The 18,012-nt window shown below is 50.5% G+C and overlaps 1 protein-coding gene across 15 annotated transcripts in view; it reads right to left on the bottom strand.

Annotated features, from left to right (window-relative positions):
* Nucleotides 1-18,012, bottom strand: part of MEE44 (Nucleotidyltransferase family protein) — a 45,652-nt gene that overhangs the window by 12,393 nt on the left and 15,247 nt on the right. For 13 of the 15 annotated variants that reach the window (XM_078586827.1, XM_078586829.1, XM_078586826.1 and 10 more), the window contains 2 exons: nt 12,078-12,155; nt 11,899-11,983 (listed from right to left, as the gene is read on the bottom strand). In XM_078586827.1, coding sequence (XP_078442953.1) covers nt 11,899-11,983; nt 12,078-12,155 — 163 coding nt within the window. Of the gene's footprint in view, nt 1-2,233; nt 2,298-11,898; nt 11,984-12,077; nt 12,156-18,012 lie in introns of all 15 variants that reach the window. The other 2 variants (XM_078586830.1, XM_078586831.1) reach the window with 2 other exon arrangements.

The following is an 18,012-nucleotide window of genomic DNA, read 5'->3' as shown; positions in this document are numbered from 1 at the left end:
GTCTATACAAGCCATTCCAGCTCTATGTGCAGCAGTACCAGCCATGGGTCTACAATGATCCATTTCATCCAAGAGAGCCTGCAGATCAGAAACATATTTCTAAACGATCTGGTCATCTAGTTAAAGAAGTGCTGTCTTTGTGACCAGCTCATAAATGCACAAACCATTATTCGTCTTCATGCAACTTTTATGTATCTTGGCCCAGATCTGTTTAGAGTGGCAAGAAGAAGATTTTTTTTAAGAAAAGAGTCAAGAAGAAGATACTTAGGAATCAAGTCTCCCTGCGTGCTGCTGAGAAACTAAGTTTTAAAGACGGCATCCTTTTCTTTCCACACTGCATAACTTGAACCAGATGGCAGCACTTCCCCAGACAGCTGATGGCCCACCCTCCTCCAAGAATCATTTTAAAAACTCGCTCCAATGAAGAAGATTAAGCCAGGTATATTTAATGGATTCAGGAATCCCATGATGCATCAACCCTTGATCCTGCTAAGTAAGAGGGAGAACTTCAGCTTTAGATTTATCCATAGTCATTGCAAGTCCTTGTCAAAGAGGTCCAGAAAAATCTGCTCACAGTTTTAGAATGTTCACAGTTTCTTTGCACCCATGATAACTTCTTCAGTCAACTAGGCAGTAGCAAATGTCACCACAGACTGTCGGCAACACCTCAAAGATCATGGGGTTTACAGCTGACCATCCAGCGGTAGGAGCAGCTCTGACAGTTTCCTCAGTCCTTCCCATGCGTACCAGAAGTCAACAAGACCCCAGTACTCTCTCACAGGTGACAATGATCCCACAAGCTTGCCTTTTGGAAGACAACACGACCTGGGCAGTGCAAACCATTCCTGCAGCTATCCCCGACTAATCAAGGACATGTGAGCTTCAATTTCAAAAAAAAAAGGACATGTGAGCTTCAGATAGCATCACAACTCTTTTTTAATAGCGCTGATAGCATAGGGAAATCTACGCTATCAAGCTGGACGTCACGGAATGATTGAAGCTTTGGGCTGGAGACGGTGCGCTGGCAACAGTATGGCTGTGGAGTCTTAGCGCCACTCCAAGCAAGGCTCTGATACCATATTGATCTTAAGATGCCTTTTGGTCCACTTATCTAAAACCTAGCCTCCAGAGGGAGACTCCAACAAACTTAGAGAGAGAGAGAGGAAGAGACTACACAGAGAGAGAGAGAGAGTATGCAGAGAGAGACAAAGAGAAAGAGAGAGAGAGATTACTTAGAGAGATCCCATTATTTATATTGGCTTAAAGTGTGACTGGGTCTCAAGGACGTGATACTATGGATCCAACAAGAATCGATCTCAAAAGGGCATGATTACAATATGAGGACTTACAGGGGTTTAAAAGAAATCAAATAAAGAAAAAAAACAGGTATCTTTCAACAGATAGGCCCGTTAGCCCAGATCTGATAGCATAACATGAGTACAAAGAAAAAAAATATAAGCTCTGGCTGACACCACTGCTTCCACCAGGGAAGATCATTACTCTTGCACTATACATAGTCATATGGCATTGTTTATCTTGAAACATTTACGCCTGTCGCTATATTTTGCCCCTGAACTTGAGTTTAAATTTGATTGCTTTAGCAGACAAAGTGGGTAGGGACATGAGTATGATATAAAAATTATTTTCTCCATGGATATATGGAAGAAAATGTTTACTAGAATATTCTACTTGGCTAGAAATTATTGGCTCAGACTAATACTGTGTGCATGGGTTCAAACAATTTCCTGAGTTGGTCACTACTTGACAGCCTTTCCAGCTCTCAGACCAACCTTTCACATTCATTTTCTGAAGATGAGAGTAATGGTAGGGATACTGATTGACAGGTAAGGCCACAGGTTGAAGTGGAATTGTGTGATCCAGCAGTCAACACGGGAAGTCTGCCCAAAGATTCAAACTCGTGGGGGAACTTCGAACGCCTGAAGAGAGATGTGATTTCCTTGGATGAAGAGAGAGGGAGGTTCCAATTGTCCAAATATGTATCCAGTTCACGGCACAGATAGAGAGAGAAAAGAGGCTGATGAAGAGACGAAGCTGAGGTGGCCAATGAAGATTCCAGAGTAGCAGCAGACGCATCCTGGGTGATGCGTCAAAAAGCCGACAGACTGGTAATTTGAGAGAGAGAGAGAGAGAAATAGTCTGTTATGTTTAGAGAGGGGAGGTGAAGGAGACGGGAAAAAGCGGGAGAAAAGGATGGAGGAGGGTTTGGACTCACTTGTTTCTTCTTGCCTCAACCCAAGTTGTCCCTTCGCTCCTTAACCCTTTTTCCCGCGTCTCTGCTGATACACCCATTGACACATCATGTCAAAAACAAAAATTAATTGGATGTTCCAGTGTACAGGCAGAATTCTGCTCAATGGCCCAAGGAATATGTGAGACACTCTGGATAATAGGGTTACTAGATGGCCTGAGATGTATTCTGAGGATGGCATCAAAATATATAGAAATAACCAGTGAGCCATTGACATTTTCCACAGTCCTGTTCAACATGACGGTACAAAACATATAGAAACTGATTGCCATTTTTATAAATAAAATTGAAGAAGGAATAATTTGCCCTAGATATGTGAGCTCAAACCAAATCATCAACATTACTACAAAGAGTTTGCCCATACCACAATTCCAAAGGCTAGTGTCCAACCTGGGCAAAACTATCATACACACCCAGCTGCCGAGGGGGAATATGAAGCATCTTTCTTATTTTCTCATGGAACAGGTTGCTCAAGAGGTATGAGTGGCCCACCTTCACAGTTTGAGGTATCTATTTACCCGAATAGGTAACTAGATGAATGGGCCTTCGCACAATTTCGGTGTAACTGATATTTACACCTGCTAAGTGATACAAACCCCAATCCCCAAGGGTATTTTTGTCATTTCATCTTCTTATAAACCCTAATAAATGTTGTAACCCTTGTCATTGGACGACAGGATGGAACTTGATGGTTTGGTTTCTTTTTTTTGACACATTAAAAGGGACCATCACCCGACGAGTTGATGACCTCCCAGTAGAGCCTTGGCATATCCAAACATGTTCAAACCCTCCTCTCTCCATACACAACCAGACAAAACCAGGCCACCGTAAGACCCTCCAACTCATGCACAGCCCTTGGGTAGAAGCTGTCCTTCCTCTGAATAGTACCTCGTTCATATGCAACCATATGGCCCAAAGTGCCGGCAGTACCCGTCGGCCTTCTTTCTTTCTTATACACCTACAACTCAGGATTGAGCCCAAAAAGCCTCTTCTGAATTCACATCCACCATTGATACCTCTTGGCTGGCCCAAATCGTGCGAGCAAAAGGGCACTCTAAAAATAGGTGTTGCCGCTCTTCTTCCCCTCTTGAGCATTACACACATGCCGACGATATATCTGGGTTAACCTTTTGCGAAAGGCCGGGGTCATTGGTCTTCTCCCTAATAAAAGCCATGCAAAAATCCATACCTTCGTCGGGACTTTTTGCCGCCATATGAATCTCCAGGTCCAGATATTTGTTGGGTCCTCCTCTTGGCCCTCTCGGATCCTTGTGTATGCCTTTCAGACTGAAAAGGGCTGTTGACCCATGTCCGTCCATCTTACTCGCAGCACCTTGGGCTTTAGTGTGCTAGGGTGATGTAGCCCACAAGCCTATTTTCTGAGTCCCATTAGCAACTTGTGGCCCAAGGAGATTCTTCTAGAACTGACAGGATCTGCAGAAATATACCTAGAGTCCCTAAAAATCCTCTGACAAGATTATCTCTGACAAGATCTTCTGACAAGATCTTCTGCCGGAATCCTCTGCCAGATTCTTCTTCTACCAGGGTCTCTACTCTAACTTGTCAGAGCTGCATATCTTCTGTTTTGTCCCATCAAGATCTTCTTGAGCCACACAAATATCTCATGACAGCTTCTACAGGCCCCAGAATCTACAGGATATCTCTGCTCAGGTCTGTCAGGCTGCTTATCTTCTGTTTTAGCTTGTCTGAATTGTTTTCTTCAATGTTTTGACTTGTCTTGTCATGGGTACAGTCCTTACGGACGACCCTGCACTTCTTGTGGCCTATATAAGGCCCCCATGTACCCCTGAATGAGCATTATTGAAATCTATTGTCTTGTTGAAACTGTTTTTCTTAAAGAAAGTAGGGCAGGCCACCCGGAAACCGATGGTCCGCCTGTTCCATTGAAGATGCAAACATTATGTACATAGCATATACAGACATGGCCATGTAAGGCCGGCCTGCTACCCCCCAAACCCCCAGAAAGATCCTAAAATCGTAATGCCTGAGATGACGCTGTCCACCGATGCCGTCCCTCCTTTGAACACCACATCATTTCGATGCATCCATATCGCCCAGAGTACCGCCAGTATTCTCCCCCAGTCCTCTCTGCTCCGGTGTCTACCCATCGTGAATGAAGCCCAAAACGCGGTGTCGGAGGAAAAATCCACCACGTGAACCTGCTGCGATGCCCATACTCCCCTGGCAAACAAACATGTGAAAAAGAGGTGTGAGCAGTCTTCCTCACCCCCCCTACACAGAGGGCACGAGATGGGCTCCGTGTGCGCCCATCGCCTGCGATATACCCGTGTGACCAGACGTCGTCTCCTCAGTAGCCACCCGAACAGCTGCACCTTTAAGGGGATTTTTTGCATCATTATGAGATGACATGTAGCACCGGTAGAGATGTCGTCCCTCACTTCCCCTCGGATTTTCAGATATGCCTCCTTTAGTGAGAAAGGCGGCCCCTGCCATATCCACCAGTCCCTGGAGGCTCCCGAGGGGCTGAGAGGGTGGATGATCTCATGCAACCTCAGCAACTCCACGAAACGTTCCTCCGACAAAGACCATGAAGGTTAAGGACCCAAGCCCCTTCCCAACACTCGCTGACGACGATATTAGGATTCCTCGCCAGCGCAAAGAGCCTCGGGAACTGCATCTTCAGGGGGCCATGCTTTGTCCAATTGTCAGTCCAAAACCGGAACCGTCCACCGTCCCCCAACTGGGGGTCAAAGGAATCCCGGATGCGAGGAATGATTTGCCTCAGACTATGCCAAAAAGGGGATTCTCCTCTCTTGTGTGCCCACCCCTGGTCCCAATTCAGCGGCGGATCATATAAATCCCTTTAAACCTTGAAGGCCAGCCCCTCCGTCGATGACCTCATCCTTTCAACCCACTTGGCGAGCAGTGCAATATTCATGGATTCTAAGTGAAGAATCCCCAGTCCTCCCTGTTTCACGGGTCTACATACCACATCCCAGGCGACCAGGGGTATCCCGCCTATACCTCTTTCTCCCTTCCCCCCCCAGAAAAAATGCCTCATTAACCCTTCGAGTCGATTGGCCACTCCTACCGGCACCTTAAACATCGACAGGTAGAAGATAGGGATAGCGGAGAGCACCGATCTCAGCAGTACCAGGCGACCCCCACGTGAGAGTATCTTGCTTTGCCAGCCCTCCAACCGCCGCTCCACCTTATCGATCACTAGTTGCCATTTTGAGGCTAAGATCCAAATATCGCATCAGGAGCGAGCCTCGCAGTGTACCCAACGCACAGGCGCATAGGTTCTCCTCCTCGGAAGATAAACCGAACCCCACAAACACTGACTTTTCCCGGTTGAGGCTTAATCCCGAAAAATCCGCGAACAGCTCCAACAATGACAAAACGGTGTGAGCTTCTTTCACCGAACCTTCCACAAAGAATGTTGTGTCGTCTGCATACTGGAGCAAAGGGATGCCCCCCGGATAACTCGCCGTGTGAAAGCCTCTTAAGAGGCCTCGCTCGCACGCCAAAAGGGTACAGCTAGCCAGGGTGTCTACCGCCGGGACAAACAAGAGTGGAGCTAAAGGGCAACCCCGCCTGACTCCTCTCTGCGGGTGGATCCATCCTCCGACCTGGCCATTGACCAGGACTGAGAAAGAGTGGGATGTAACACACTGTCGCACCCAGGTTACCCACATCTTGGGGAATCCCCTCTTTCTGATAACGGACCATAGGAACTTCCAATCGAGCGAGTCATAAGCTTTCGCGAAGTCCACCTTCCAAATAAATCCCTTTGTCCCCTTTCTTTTCCATGCGGAGACGATCTCCCCCGCCACCACTGCGCTCTCATGCAACTGCCTACCCGGGATGAAGGCCGATTGGAATGGTCCGATTAGATCCCCGATGATCCCCCTCAAACGGTTGGCCATTACTTTGGCGACGATGAGATAAATAGAGTTCGACAAAGCGATGGGTCGTAAGTCCCCCACGTTCTCCGCCCCTGAGCACTTGGGCAGCATAAATAAGTATGACCGATTAAGTCTGTCCAGTCCGAAATTGCCCCTCTGGAAGTCCCCCAAGGCGTCCATCACGTCAGGGCCGACAACTTCCCAGAATTCACTGAAGAAAAAAACGGGGAAGCCGTCAGGCCTGGAGCTCCCTCTCCATTCAATCCCTTGATCGCCGCCTTCACCTCCTCCGCACTAATCGACCTCACTAGCTCATCTTGTTGTGCCCGTGATAGCCGAGATACCCCTCGGCCCTCCCATCGCCACTGGTTGCGGGGTCCTCGCTTGGTTACCCTTTGGAAGTGGCCAGCTAGTGCTTCACCGACCGCCTGAGCCCCCACGACCTCTTGATCCCCCACTTTCACTTTGTAGATGTGATTTGATTGCCGCCTTCCATTCGCCACCATATGGAAGAACCGAGTGTTGGCATCACCCTCCTTCAGCCACGTGTGCCGCGACCTTTGTCTCCAATCCATCTCGAGCTTCTTATCTTCCTCCTCCACCACCTCTCGACAGGCTTTCCTCTCCTTGGCTTCGTTTTCTAACAGGCATCTTGTATCCTCAATGGCGTCAAGCTGCTGGACCCTCGATAACGCCTCATCCCGTCGTCGGTGTCTTCCCTCTCGAATCTGTCTCTTCCCCCCGATGAGGTAATGACGCAGGCCCGCCAGCTTGGTGGCCAGCCTCATCGTGGCTGATCCCAGAGAAGAGTGACTTGTCCACCACATTATCACCTTATCTCTGAAGCCCCTCTCACGTAGCCACGATCTATCCAATTTGAAATAGGTGTGTCTAGCCTGCCTAGCGTTGTCTTGCCATATAATTGGTGCGTGGTTGGATAGAGGACGGGTGAGCGCTCGGACATCTGCTAGCGGGTGTGCCTCCAACAAATCAACAGAACACAAGAATCGGTCCAGGCGGGATCGCATGGTACGACCTCTCATACTCCTCCATGTGTATTTGCAATTCATCGGACCCATCTATTGCAGAACCACCTCAGAGATGAAAGCCCAAAATGCCTCTGATCCCGGGTCCTGTCCTCCCAAGCCATTCGGTCTATCTCCCGACTCCAGAGTGACGTTAAAATCCCCACCAAACAACACTGGAGTCCCCTGAAAGAGGCAGGTGACTGCCTCCAACTCCGCCCACAGTTCATGGCGTCAAGTTGCTAGAACCGGTCCATACACCGAAGCCACCATGCACTGAACTCTGTCGCTCCTCCTTATTTTAACGGTCGCCACGTGTTTTCCTGTCCACGATCCCTCCTTAGCAAAAATCGTCGTGTTCCATGCCACTAACAAGCCCCCCGATCTGCCCGTGGCATTAACGACCACAACACCCTCAAGCGAGCCCCTTCCCACCGAGTTCCACATCTCAGGATCGCATTCTTCCAACATCGTCTCTTGAAGGCACACCACCTCCGCTCCCCACTGCCGCAAGTAGCTTCCCACAACTCCCCGTCTCTTTTCGTCTCGAAGCCCGTGAACATTCCACGATATGCACTTCATTGATGAACCGATGAATGCCCCCCCTGCTCCCTCGTCGGGGTCACTCCCACCTCCTCCGCCACCTCAGCCTTCGTCGGGTATGTATCATGGGCCTCCTCTGGCGTCACGACCTGTGTGTGGCTAGAGGACGCTACGGCTGCTTTCCCTTTGCTTCGCGGAGCCCTTGGCACGATCCCCCGTGATTGTCGACGAGCTTCCATCTTCTTAGGTCTTCCGTCGGCGATAAGGCGTACCTGCCCGTTGCGCCCGGCTACCACCCATGTCTTCTTACCGTCCGCCTCCGTCAACGCCAACTTCCCCCTCCGGTAGACCACTCCCTTAAACCGGCGAAGAGCAGCATTGGTTATCTGCCTCGCCAATTTCCGTCCTAGACTCTGTTCTTTGGGATCTTCTTGGCCTTTTTCCTCTCTGGTCGAGGGTCGCGGGATGACCGCTGCCGTCTCCTTCCCTGGAACTTGGACCCCACTATCCCCTTCTTGTACGGCTTTCTCCATGGATGCATTGTCCTCCGGTACCCTCGTGGAGGAAGCACCTTTCTCCTCAATTGCCTCCTGGCAGGCATCCGATCCCCTGAATACTCCTGGTGCGGCTGGAGGGGTCTTGGGTCCTATTCTTGCTTTGAATGCCCGTGCATATCCCCGGACCCAGACTGAATCAGGTATCGCCTCCCCATCAATCACCTCCACATCCAGAAGCACCACATTTGGGTCCACGCATTCCAACCGTGACGAAATAATGTTCTTCAACCGACCGAAAGAAGCGACTAGCCTTGCCAGAGTCGCCTCTCGACGGTGCACCAATGGGACCCCGCGCACCTCCACGACTATTCCCACCTTCTTGACTCCTTCCGCCCCGTCGGTCGAGAGTACCCGACGCCACCTCACCTCCGTCTCCTTGGTGACCCGCTGCTGCCATCCGCATAACACGGTATGCGCAGCCCTTGGGACCCCTCGTAGAAGCAGAGTGTGCACGTCGAGCTTTTGCAACTCCGCCTGGGCCAAATGAGGAGCTTGCTGCCATACGCCAACGCGTACACTCTCCAGCGCCGGGACGACCCCGAATACATCGCCCACCACACATTTATGGAGGGGTTTGGAAGCATCATCTCGTTCCGTCTCAATTTGAGTCTCTTGGCGACCCGGGCTTCGGGTCAACATTCTCCTTAACTCTTTGGGACCCCTACTTTCATCTCCCCCTTAGTGCACTCGTATTGACGATGACCGGTCTTTCTGCATCGTCGGCAAACCACCGGGTCCCGGCAGAAACGCACATGGTGGCCCGTCCCTAAGCACCTGAAGCATTAGTTCCCTCCCCGAGTGGTCTCTGATGGACGATATTCTGCTGACCCAGCCGCGTCCAACGTGGCTTCACCTCCACCCAACCTTCATTCCCCCCCCCCTCGTTCTTGTCTCCTTGCCCGCATGGTGACGATCCTCGCCGGCTTGCCCGGGCTCGCCGCTGGCTACTACTGGGGCCTCATGCTCTGCTCCGGTCCTTGATGACTGTTCGGTGCGGTGGTGTTCTTCTATCGGCGCCCCCCTCTACTCCCTTTCTTGCAGTGTGGGGCCTCCGCTAGTCTGCACCTTAGTGATGCCATCATCTCTCCTGTCCCCTTGGCCTGATCCGCCCCCTAGGCTTTCATGAAGGGGCTTCTTTCCTCGCTCCACCTCCCGTCTCATCGTGCCCGGGTCAATGTACTTTCCCCTATCCTCACGGAGCAGAGGTGGGTCCGGGGCGGCCTCGTTCTGCCGGGGATTAAGAGTGGTATCCCCTCGCATTATGCGTGGAGGGATCCTCTTCATTCTCTCACTCCATGCGAATGCTCTTGGGCCCCTCTTCACCACCTCGTTCCAAGCGGCTGGGTTTGGGACCCTCTCGCCAGATGTGTGAAGGTGCCCTCCATGATGCCCAGGGTAATAGGCCTCTTGGATCGGCTTTGATCGTGATCCTCGGCTGTCATGGAATCTCCGCGAGGATTCCCAACCACCATGTCGCTGCCCCACCAGACGGCCTTCCCCTCCTGGGTGTATATTTAGATCCCTTGCGCCATAGAGAGCTTGAGTGATCCGCCCATCGCTGCCCGTGGTCAGCCGTCCGACTGGAGGTCGAGGAGGTTGGTGGGCGACGCCCTCCAAGGAACTGCAACGTCTTCCCAGGAGGCGCAGACGATGTGGAGTTCCTCCGCGGTAGCCGCTTTTTCCAGAAATCGCGTACGACCAACTTCTCCTGCTATGGTGTCGGAGGCCCCCCTCGACACCTGGCGTAAAACGCCAGTTGTCCCAGTCGTCCCCTCGACCGTACGACCAGCCCCTTCCGTCACAGTCGGAGGGCTCCCCCTTACCGCGCACACCGACTTCCCAATCACCTCCGCCTTGCCGCTGGTGTTCTTTGCCTCCGCGACGATGAAGCCGCATGGAGACTCCTCCTCGGGCAGTCTCATCGCCTCTCTCTTTTCCGCGGCCTCGTCCACTCCATTCTCCGTCTCTCCAATCAGTGGCGGAGTCGAAGAGTTCCGCTCGCCGGCGACGCTTGCAAGACATATCCACCACCCTCCAGCGACGCCGGCGATGCTCGCGACCCTCGCGACGCATAAGCTCTTTCAAAGCATCCTGATTCCAAAACTGCTCATCTTCTTCGATCTCTTCATCGAGCAATTTGGTCATCCTTTTGCCCCTTGTTGATCTCGAAGTGCGATCCAGAAAACCATGTTCTTCCTCCTCCGCGGACGCCATCACCCTTCTCCATGGCAGCAAAAGTAGGGTTTCTCCGTGAAGCCTGCGCTGCCCGGCGACGGCGTACAGATTCGACACCGGCTTCCTTCCGGAGTCACTAGGAAGAACCTTGCTCTCCCGAACTCCGGCTTCCCACGCTCTCCCGAACTCCGTCTCTCCCGAACTCCGGCGTCAAAGAATCAAAAAACTCCGGCGTCAAAGAACTCCCGTCTTGTTGAAACTGTTATTTCTCCCCTCTGAGTGTTCTCTTTGTTAAAGAGTGCTTCTATGCTTGTGGATTCAAGTACAAGCCCTTGTGGATTCAAGGGTTGGAGAGGCTTGTTCTGTGGATTCAGGACTTAGCTCCTTCAAGTAGAGCAAGGCTTGTGGATTCAAGTCCTGTTCCTACACTGTTCGTGTACAAACGCTGTGTCATAGGGACTGCTGCATGTCCAGGAGTTCTACAACCCTCTGGTGCGAAAGGGCACCAACTAACACCAGGTTCCACACTCCGTCCCAACAGTCCAGAACCTTGGCATTAGGGCTCCAGGTGAGTGCATATAAGTTAGGGAATGATTCACGCAACGTGCCTTGTGATGACCATGCATCCAACCAATACTGAAATACTGAGCCGTTGCCTAACTTGGCAGAAAAGAAGTTCTGTACCTGGGAGGTCTGTCTGAGTCCTTGCCAAAAAGGTGATGCCCCTTGGACCAGAGTTGCTTTTCTCTTCCAATTCAACCCCTTGCCATTGTTGTCCCACAGTATTTGAATGGTGAGGTCGTCCCAGAGATTCAAAATCCTTTCCACACTTCGTTAGCAGTGATGTGATCATACTTTGTAGGTGTAAGATCCCCAATCCTCCCAATTTTATAGGCCAACACACAATGTCCCATGAAACCATCGCAAGCCCATGGCTTTGTTCCGGCCCGCATCTGAAACTTGATGGTCTAGTAATTTGGCCGACAACATTCACCCCGTCAGAAACCCCCTTCCCCTCTGGGTGACGACCGCTTTGCATGCTCTTCATCTTGCCGAAAGTCCACATAGGCATCTCCTAGCCGGGCACCAATGATATCTTCTCCCTTGTACTCTATCCTGATGGGAAATTGCAGGTACCTATTACTAAATCATGAATAGAAACACCTTCTTGCCATTCTAGACCCTAATAGAAATGAGTAAGGCAGGTGGCTGCTGAGGACTGGAGAAGACATACTGGTCAAGAGGATAGAAGCCAAGAATGACACATGTCACAATTCCAATTTAAGGAGATCACCTCTAATATATTTTTAAAACCTTAACACATGCTGTTATCACAAACACAAAGCAATGCCAACCTATTTCATCAATCAAATTATTTCTTAAAATCAAAATAAAAAGTCGAGGACATGCAAGCTTGATCACAAAAGTTTGGTCCAAACCTTGATACATTGATGAATACGAAAACAATTTTTCCCCACATTATTTGTTGGACAAAGAGGATCGTCAATGTGTATTGGATCAATACTGCAAAGCCCAAGTGATAAAATGAATATCATCGCGTATAAAAGAATTCAAAAAGGTGAAGAATAAAGTTATCAAGCATCCTCAAACTTCTGACCTGTGTCCTCTCTCTCTCTTCATATATACCCCACTTCCATGAATTGACACGTGCATTTGGCGAGGATCAAACACATTTCTGGTAGAAGATCCGAAAGATGACTTAGTAACAATAGAAGGAAATAAGCGCGACATCTATAAATCAAGTATTTATTTTTTCGAAAAAAATGTATGTGTCGAGTATGAAAGAAAGTTTTTTTTTTGAAAGTATATGGGGCAGTCACACGAACAAATCGGTAACCACCTGACAAGTACATGCTTCAAGCCCTAGGACTCTATTACATGTATACATTTTCCTCTTCCCCCTTCATCGCGTCACGAGGAAAACCATGATGCTATGAGACCTTCTACCTCATGGGTGAGCCTGTCTGTAAAGGCCTTCCCCCCTCGGAAGATTACCTCATTTCTATGTAGCCAAATTCCCCAGAGCACTGTCAGCGCTTGCCCCCCCACTTCTCTATGTCTGAGATCGGTCCTCTGCATGGACTCCCAAAAGGCCTCCTCCGATGATGTGTTCACCGCCAACTGTGCTTGGGTGACCCAAACTGTGCGTGCGAAAGGGCATCCAAAAAATAAATGCTTACAATCTTCATCATCTCTCATGCACAACACGCATACTGTCGGAGTATCTGGATACATCCTCTTGAGAAAGACGCAGGTTGCAACACGCATCAGTCTCTTTCGGAGCAAGAGCCACCCAAAAATCTTGGCCTTAAGCGGAACCTTAAGCTGCCAGATGGCTCGATACGCTTGGATCATATTTTTATCTTCCTTGTTGCCCTATCGGATCCGTGCATAGGCTTTCCCCACTGAGAAAGGAGTTCTTGTCCAATCCTAACCATCTAATTCCCCCGGGTTAGGGCGGATCTGATTTAGAGCTTGTTGCAAGCCCAAGAAATCAGTTAGTCATTGATCTGATATGGCACCTTCAACCCTCAGATTCTAGGTACTGTCCCAGCATTCACCTACTATAGTCTCAGGGCATTGCGCGAGTGCAAATAGCCAAGGGAATGCTTCTCGCAAGGGGCCATCGCAAGGGGCCGCGCGACGACCAGGGGTCTATCCAGAATTTAAAGAGAGAGCCATCACCTATTCAGACAGAGTAGAACTCCCAGACCTTGGGGTAGATTTTTCTGAGGCCTTGTTAGAATGCTGACGCCCCCTTGCTTAAGATTATTTTCTTATCCCAGTTCAATCCCCGACCATACTTGTCTCTCAAGATCCGTATGGTGAAGTCATCACTTGGTTGCATGATCTTAGTCACCCACTTTGCCAATAATGCTGTATTCATGCTTTGGATATGCAATACTCCTTGTCCGCCATGTTTGGTGGGCCCGCATACGATATCCCATGCAACCAGTGCGAGCCCTCGACTCTGATCGATACCATTGCCTTTCCAGAGGAAGCGTCTCATCAACCCTTCGAGTCTCTTGCCGATTCTAGTAGGCATTTTGAATACTGAGAGATAGAATATAGGGATTGCTGACAGGACCGCCCTCAATCGCACCAACCTAACGCCTCTGGACAACACTTTGGCTTGCATCCTTCCAACCGCCCTCGACCTTCTCTATCATCGACAGCCAATCCGCCTTAGTCATCCAGCCTCTAGTTAACGGCAGACCCAGATATCTCATAGGGAGGCTACCAATCGGTGTTCCCAGCGCCTCTGCACATTGAGCCTCTTCCACCTAGGACAGGCCACAGCTCACAAATGCAGACTTAGCCTGATTGATACATAGTCCGGAGAAGTCCGCGAATAGGTCGAGTAACGTGGACAGGTATTTTGCCTCCTCTACAGAGCCGTCTACAAAAAAGGTAGTGTCGTCCGTGTACTGCAATAACAGGATATCCCCAAGGACACTAGCGGTTAGATAACCCTTCACAAGACCATGTGTACATGCTTGATTAGTGCATATGGCAAGTGCGTCAACCGCTAGCACAAACAATAGGGGTGCGAGCAGGCACCCTTGCCTCACCCCCCTTTGTGGTTGTGTACGCCCACCTTTCGCCTTTCATTCACCAACACTGAGAAGGAATGTGTTGTGATGCATCTTTTCATCCATGTGACCCATTCTTTCGGGCAGCCCCTTCTTTTCATTGACGCCAAGAGGAATCCCCAGCCAAGCGTATCATGTGCCTTGGCAAAATCAACCTTCCACATGAGACCTTTAGTTCCGTCTCTTTTTCACGTCGCTAGGATCTCGCCTGCTGCTACGGCACTGTCGACTAGTAAATGGCCAGGTATGAAAGCTGATTGGGAAGGTCCCACAAGTTCCCCAATCACCTCTCTCAATCTATTTGCTAATACCTTTGCAATGATAAGGTATATGGAGTTAGACAAGGAGATTGATCTGAAGTCCTCGATTCGTTCAGCACCTTGTTGCTTGGGGAGTAGAACCAAATATGCCCGATTTAGTATCTCCATACTGCATGTCCCTTGTCGGAACTCTTCAAATGTGGCCATCACAGTTTGTTTGACCAACTCCCAGAATACATTATAGAAGAAAACTGGCAATCCATCCGGACCTGGCGCCCCTTCACCATTGAGGCCTTTTATTGCCTCCTTGACCTTGTCCTCTGAACACGGACGAATCAACTCCTCCTTGTTTGAGGGGTCCAAAGTCTGAGCCCCCTTTCCGCACCACATCCACGTATTGCGACTACCTTTCTTATAGAAAATACGGAAGTGATCTGCAACTGCACGGCCTACCGGCTAGGCTCCAACAAGCTCATGACCTCCGACCGTCAATTTCTAAATACTGTTGGTCCGACAATTCCTGTTTGCTGCTAAGTGGAAAAATCTCATGTTTGCATCACCAGGTTGTAGCCATAGTTGTCTGGACCGCTGTCTCCAATCCATCTCGAGTTTCTTGTCTTCCATGGCTATCACCCCCCTCCACTTCCTTCGTCCGTGTGATTCTTCTTCTTCCAAAAACCGTATAGCCTCGAGATCACTAGTTGTTTGATTCTGCACAAAGCCTCATTTCTTGTTTTCTTTCTGTGCTCATGTACTCGCTTGCGAAACTCCACAAAATGTTGCCGTAGCCCGTATATTTTGGCGCCTAACGTTTCCGTCTCTGATCGTAGTTGGGGTAGTGAGCGCCATTTTTCCTGCACCTCTTCTTTGAAGCCAACCTTTTGCAGCCATGATTTGTCTACCTTGAGGTAGGTGGGTCTCCTAGTTGTCTCATTTCCGGCCCATACAATTGGTGTATGATCAGAGAGAGCACGCGGAAGGATCTCACGTCCGCTAGTGGAAATCGCCCCGCGAGCTCAACAAAGCATAGAAACTGGTCCAGACTCGACATCATGTTTCATCCCGTTGCACTTCTACACGTATATATGCAGTCAGAAGGCCCCATTTCTTGTAGTGATGTCTCTGCGATGAAATCCCAAAAGTCTTTCGAGTCTACGTCTCTCCCTCCTTCCGGCTTCATTTGGTCGATCATTAGCCTCTAATGTCACATTGAAGTCGCCACCCAACAACATGGGACACCCGTTGGACGTGTTTTTTAGCTCGGCCATCTCCCTCCATTAGTTCCCTTCTATGTTGGGCATTTTCTGGGCCGATTATAGAGGCTACGAGCATTTTGAAGTTGTTGCTTGTGTGCTTCAGTTTGACAGCTGCGGCAAACTGCCCCGTCCATGTAGCCACTGTGGAGAACATGGCCTCATTCCATGCTACCACCACTCCACCGGAATATCCGACCGCATTGACCGCCAAAAAACCCTCCAGGAAGCCTCGACCCACTGTGTTCCATTCCTTAGGCTCACAGTATTCCAGCATCGTTTCCTGTAAGCATGCAACTGAGGCTCCCCATTCTCTCAGATAGCCTCCCACCACCCGTCGCCTGCCTTCGTCCCGTAGGCCTCTGACATTCCATGAGATGCACTTCATAGTAAACCTTCTTTGCCCCCTTCGTTACCCTCTGTCAATTTTAGTCCCACCGTTGACACCATCATTCTAGCATGGGGATTCTTAAGAGCATCTTCTTCGATGTCCTTTCGACGTTTGTCGGCCTCTTTTGTCCTCCTGCTTGATAGTCCCATGGTCTCCTTTTCTTTCCCCCAAGACTCGGCTTCGCCCTTCACCCCATGCCCTGTCTTGGTGTTATTTCTTGTCAGACTCTCTGCCACTAAATAACAATCGCCCGTTTTTACCGGCCTTTGCCCACACAGCAATTCTTCTCTCGTGATGGACGCCTAGTTTCTTGCGCTTGTAAACGAGGATTTCTGGACCTTGCTCTCCCTTTTTGCTTGACCGTGAGTACCTGCCCGGTGCTTTGCTGCTTTCTCCGGCTTCTGTTACCCTTCCTGTCATATCATCTCCCAGGGTTGGTACACAATCCGAGTTCTCAAGACCTTCTTCCCTTCCTGCCAACCCATCTCCTGTTTGCAGCCGTCCGTTCCAGCTCTAGTCGCTTCCTGTCTCCCTTTGTTCGTGGAGTTTTGACTCCTCTACACCTTGTGACTCTGGCCTTCGGTACTCTAAGTTGGTGGAGTATGTAAGATGTATGTCTCCGCGAACTTGTAGGCTCCCTCCCATTCTATTGTTCCTCATTTCCGTGGAGGTGGCAGTTTTGGGGCTCTCCAAGAGGATCTCTGCTTCCTTCAGGCCTGATGTCAAACCCCGTGAACTCGGCGACAGCCGACAACACGACAGATGACTATCCGACAGATGTCACGAAGCGAACTCAGACGCGACGACCGACGTGGTGTCGGCAGTCATGCAGTACAGGGCAGCGGGAGGGAAATACATTGCGAGTTCCAACCTATAGGAGTCGCCGGACGCAAGGCTAGCAGCTGCTGTGAACAAGGCGTGAAGAAGGTTCGTCGCTTAGCTGGAGAGAAGTTCGTCGCTGCGAAAATTGCAACAGTGCAAGGGGTTTTCGCCGCGACAGATGGGACACTGGAGGCCCGCTTCCAGGGGTCTCCTACCACGAAATACTCCAGCGAGAGGACCCATCTCTCCCGCACATGGGACATGCATGCAGGGTGCACACACAAAGAAGATAAGAAGAGAGAGAGAAGACTCGAGCATACACAGCCAAGTGGCGGGCCTCACGCACGCACAGGGGGAGACGACCGCAACATTGACACGATGGAGCGGCTCAACGGTTTCTGCGCAATAGGTGGGCCCCTAGCGAGCACAAAGCCATTGGCATGTGCAGGCCGCAGCCAAGTTGAACATCGAGCGGGGAGTCGTGGAGGAGTTACCGGAGTCACAAGGTCACCGGGTCGCTGGTCGCCAAGGTCCCAAGAACGCCGAGGTCGCAAGGTCACCGGTCACGGGGTTGCCGGGCGCAGGGTCGCGGATGGGCGCCGATGGTTGCCAATGTTCGCCGATGGTCGCCGAGGTCGCCCACCGCTTCTTACGATTTATATCTGGTCGGTCTCCTCGTCATCCGCCGGTCTCCCTCTCAGGATCCCCACTATCGCCGATCGAGAAGCCCTGAGAATCGCCGATCACCAATCTCATACTCCCAAGAAATGCTGATCAAGAAGCCCCAAGATCCACCAAGAATTGTCGATCTCCCGTTCAGGATCGTCTGCCGATCTCCCACTCAGGATTGTCACAATCGCCGCTCAAGATACCCCAAGAATTGCCGACCACCAATCTCCCCCTCCCAAGAACTTGTCGATCGAGAAGCCTCAAGAATTGCCAATCTCCTGTTCAGGATTGTCCACCAATCTCCCGCTCAGGATTGTCACAATCGCCGATCAAGAAGCCCCAATAAATGCCAATCGTCAATCTCCTGCTCCCAAGAATTGCCGACCGAGAAGCCCCAGGAATCACCGATTGCTGATCTCCCCCTCCCGAGAATTTCAGACGGAGAAGCCCCAAGAATCGCCGCTCGCCGATCTCCCGCTCCCAATAAATGCCGATCAAGAAGCCCCAAGATCCCCAAGAATTGCCGATCTCCGTTCAGGATCTT

Source organism: Wolffia australiana, chromosome 14 (genome assembly GCF_029677425.1).
Source record: "Wolffia australiana isolate 7733 chromosome 14, ASM2967742v1".
Lineage (NCBI taxonomy): Eukaryota > Viridiplantae > Streptophyta > Magnoliopsida > Alismatales > Araceae > Wolffia > Wolffia australiana.
This window is presented reverse-complemented; position numbering and strand designations above follow the sequence as displayed.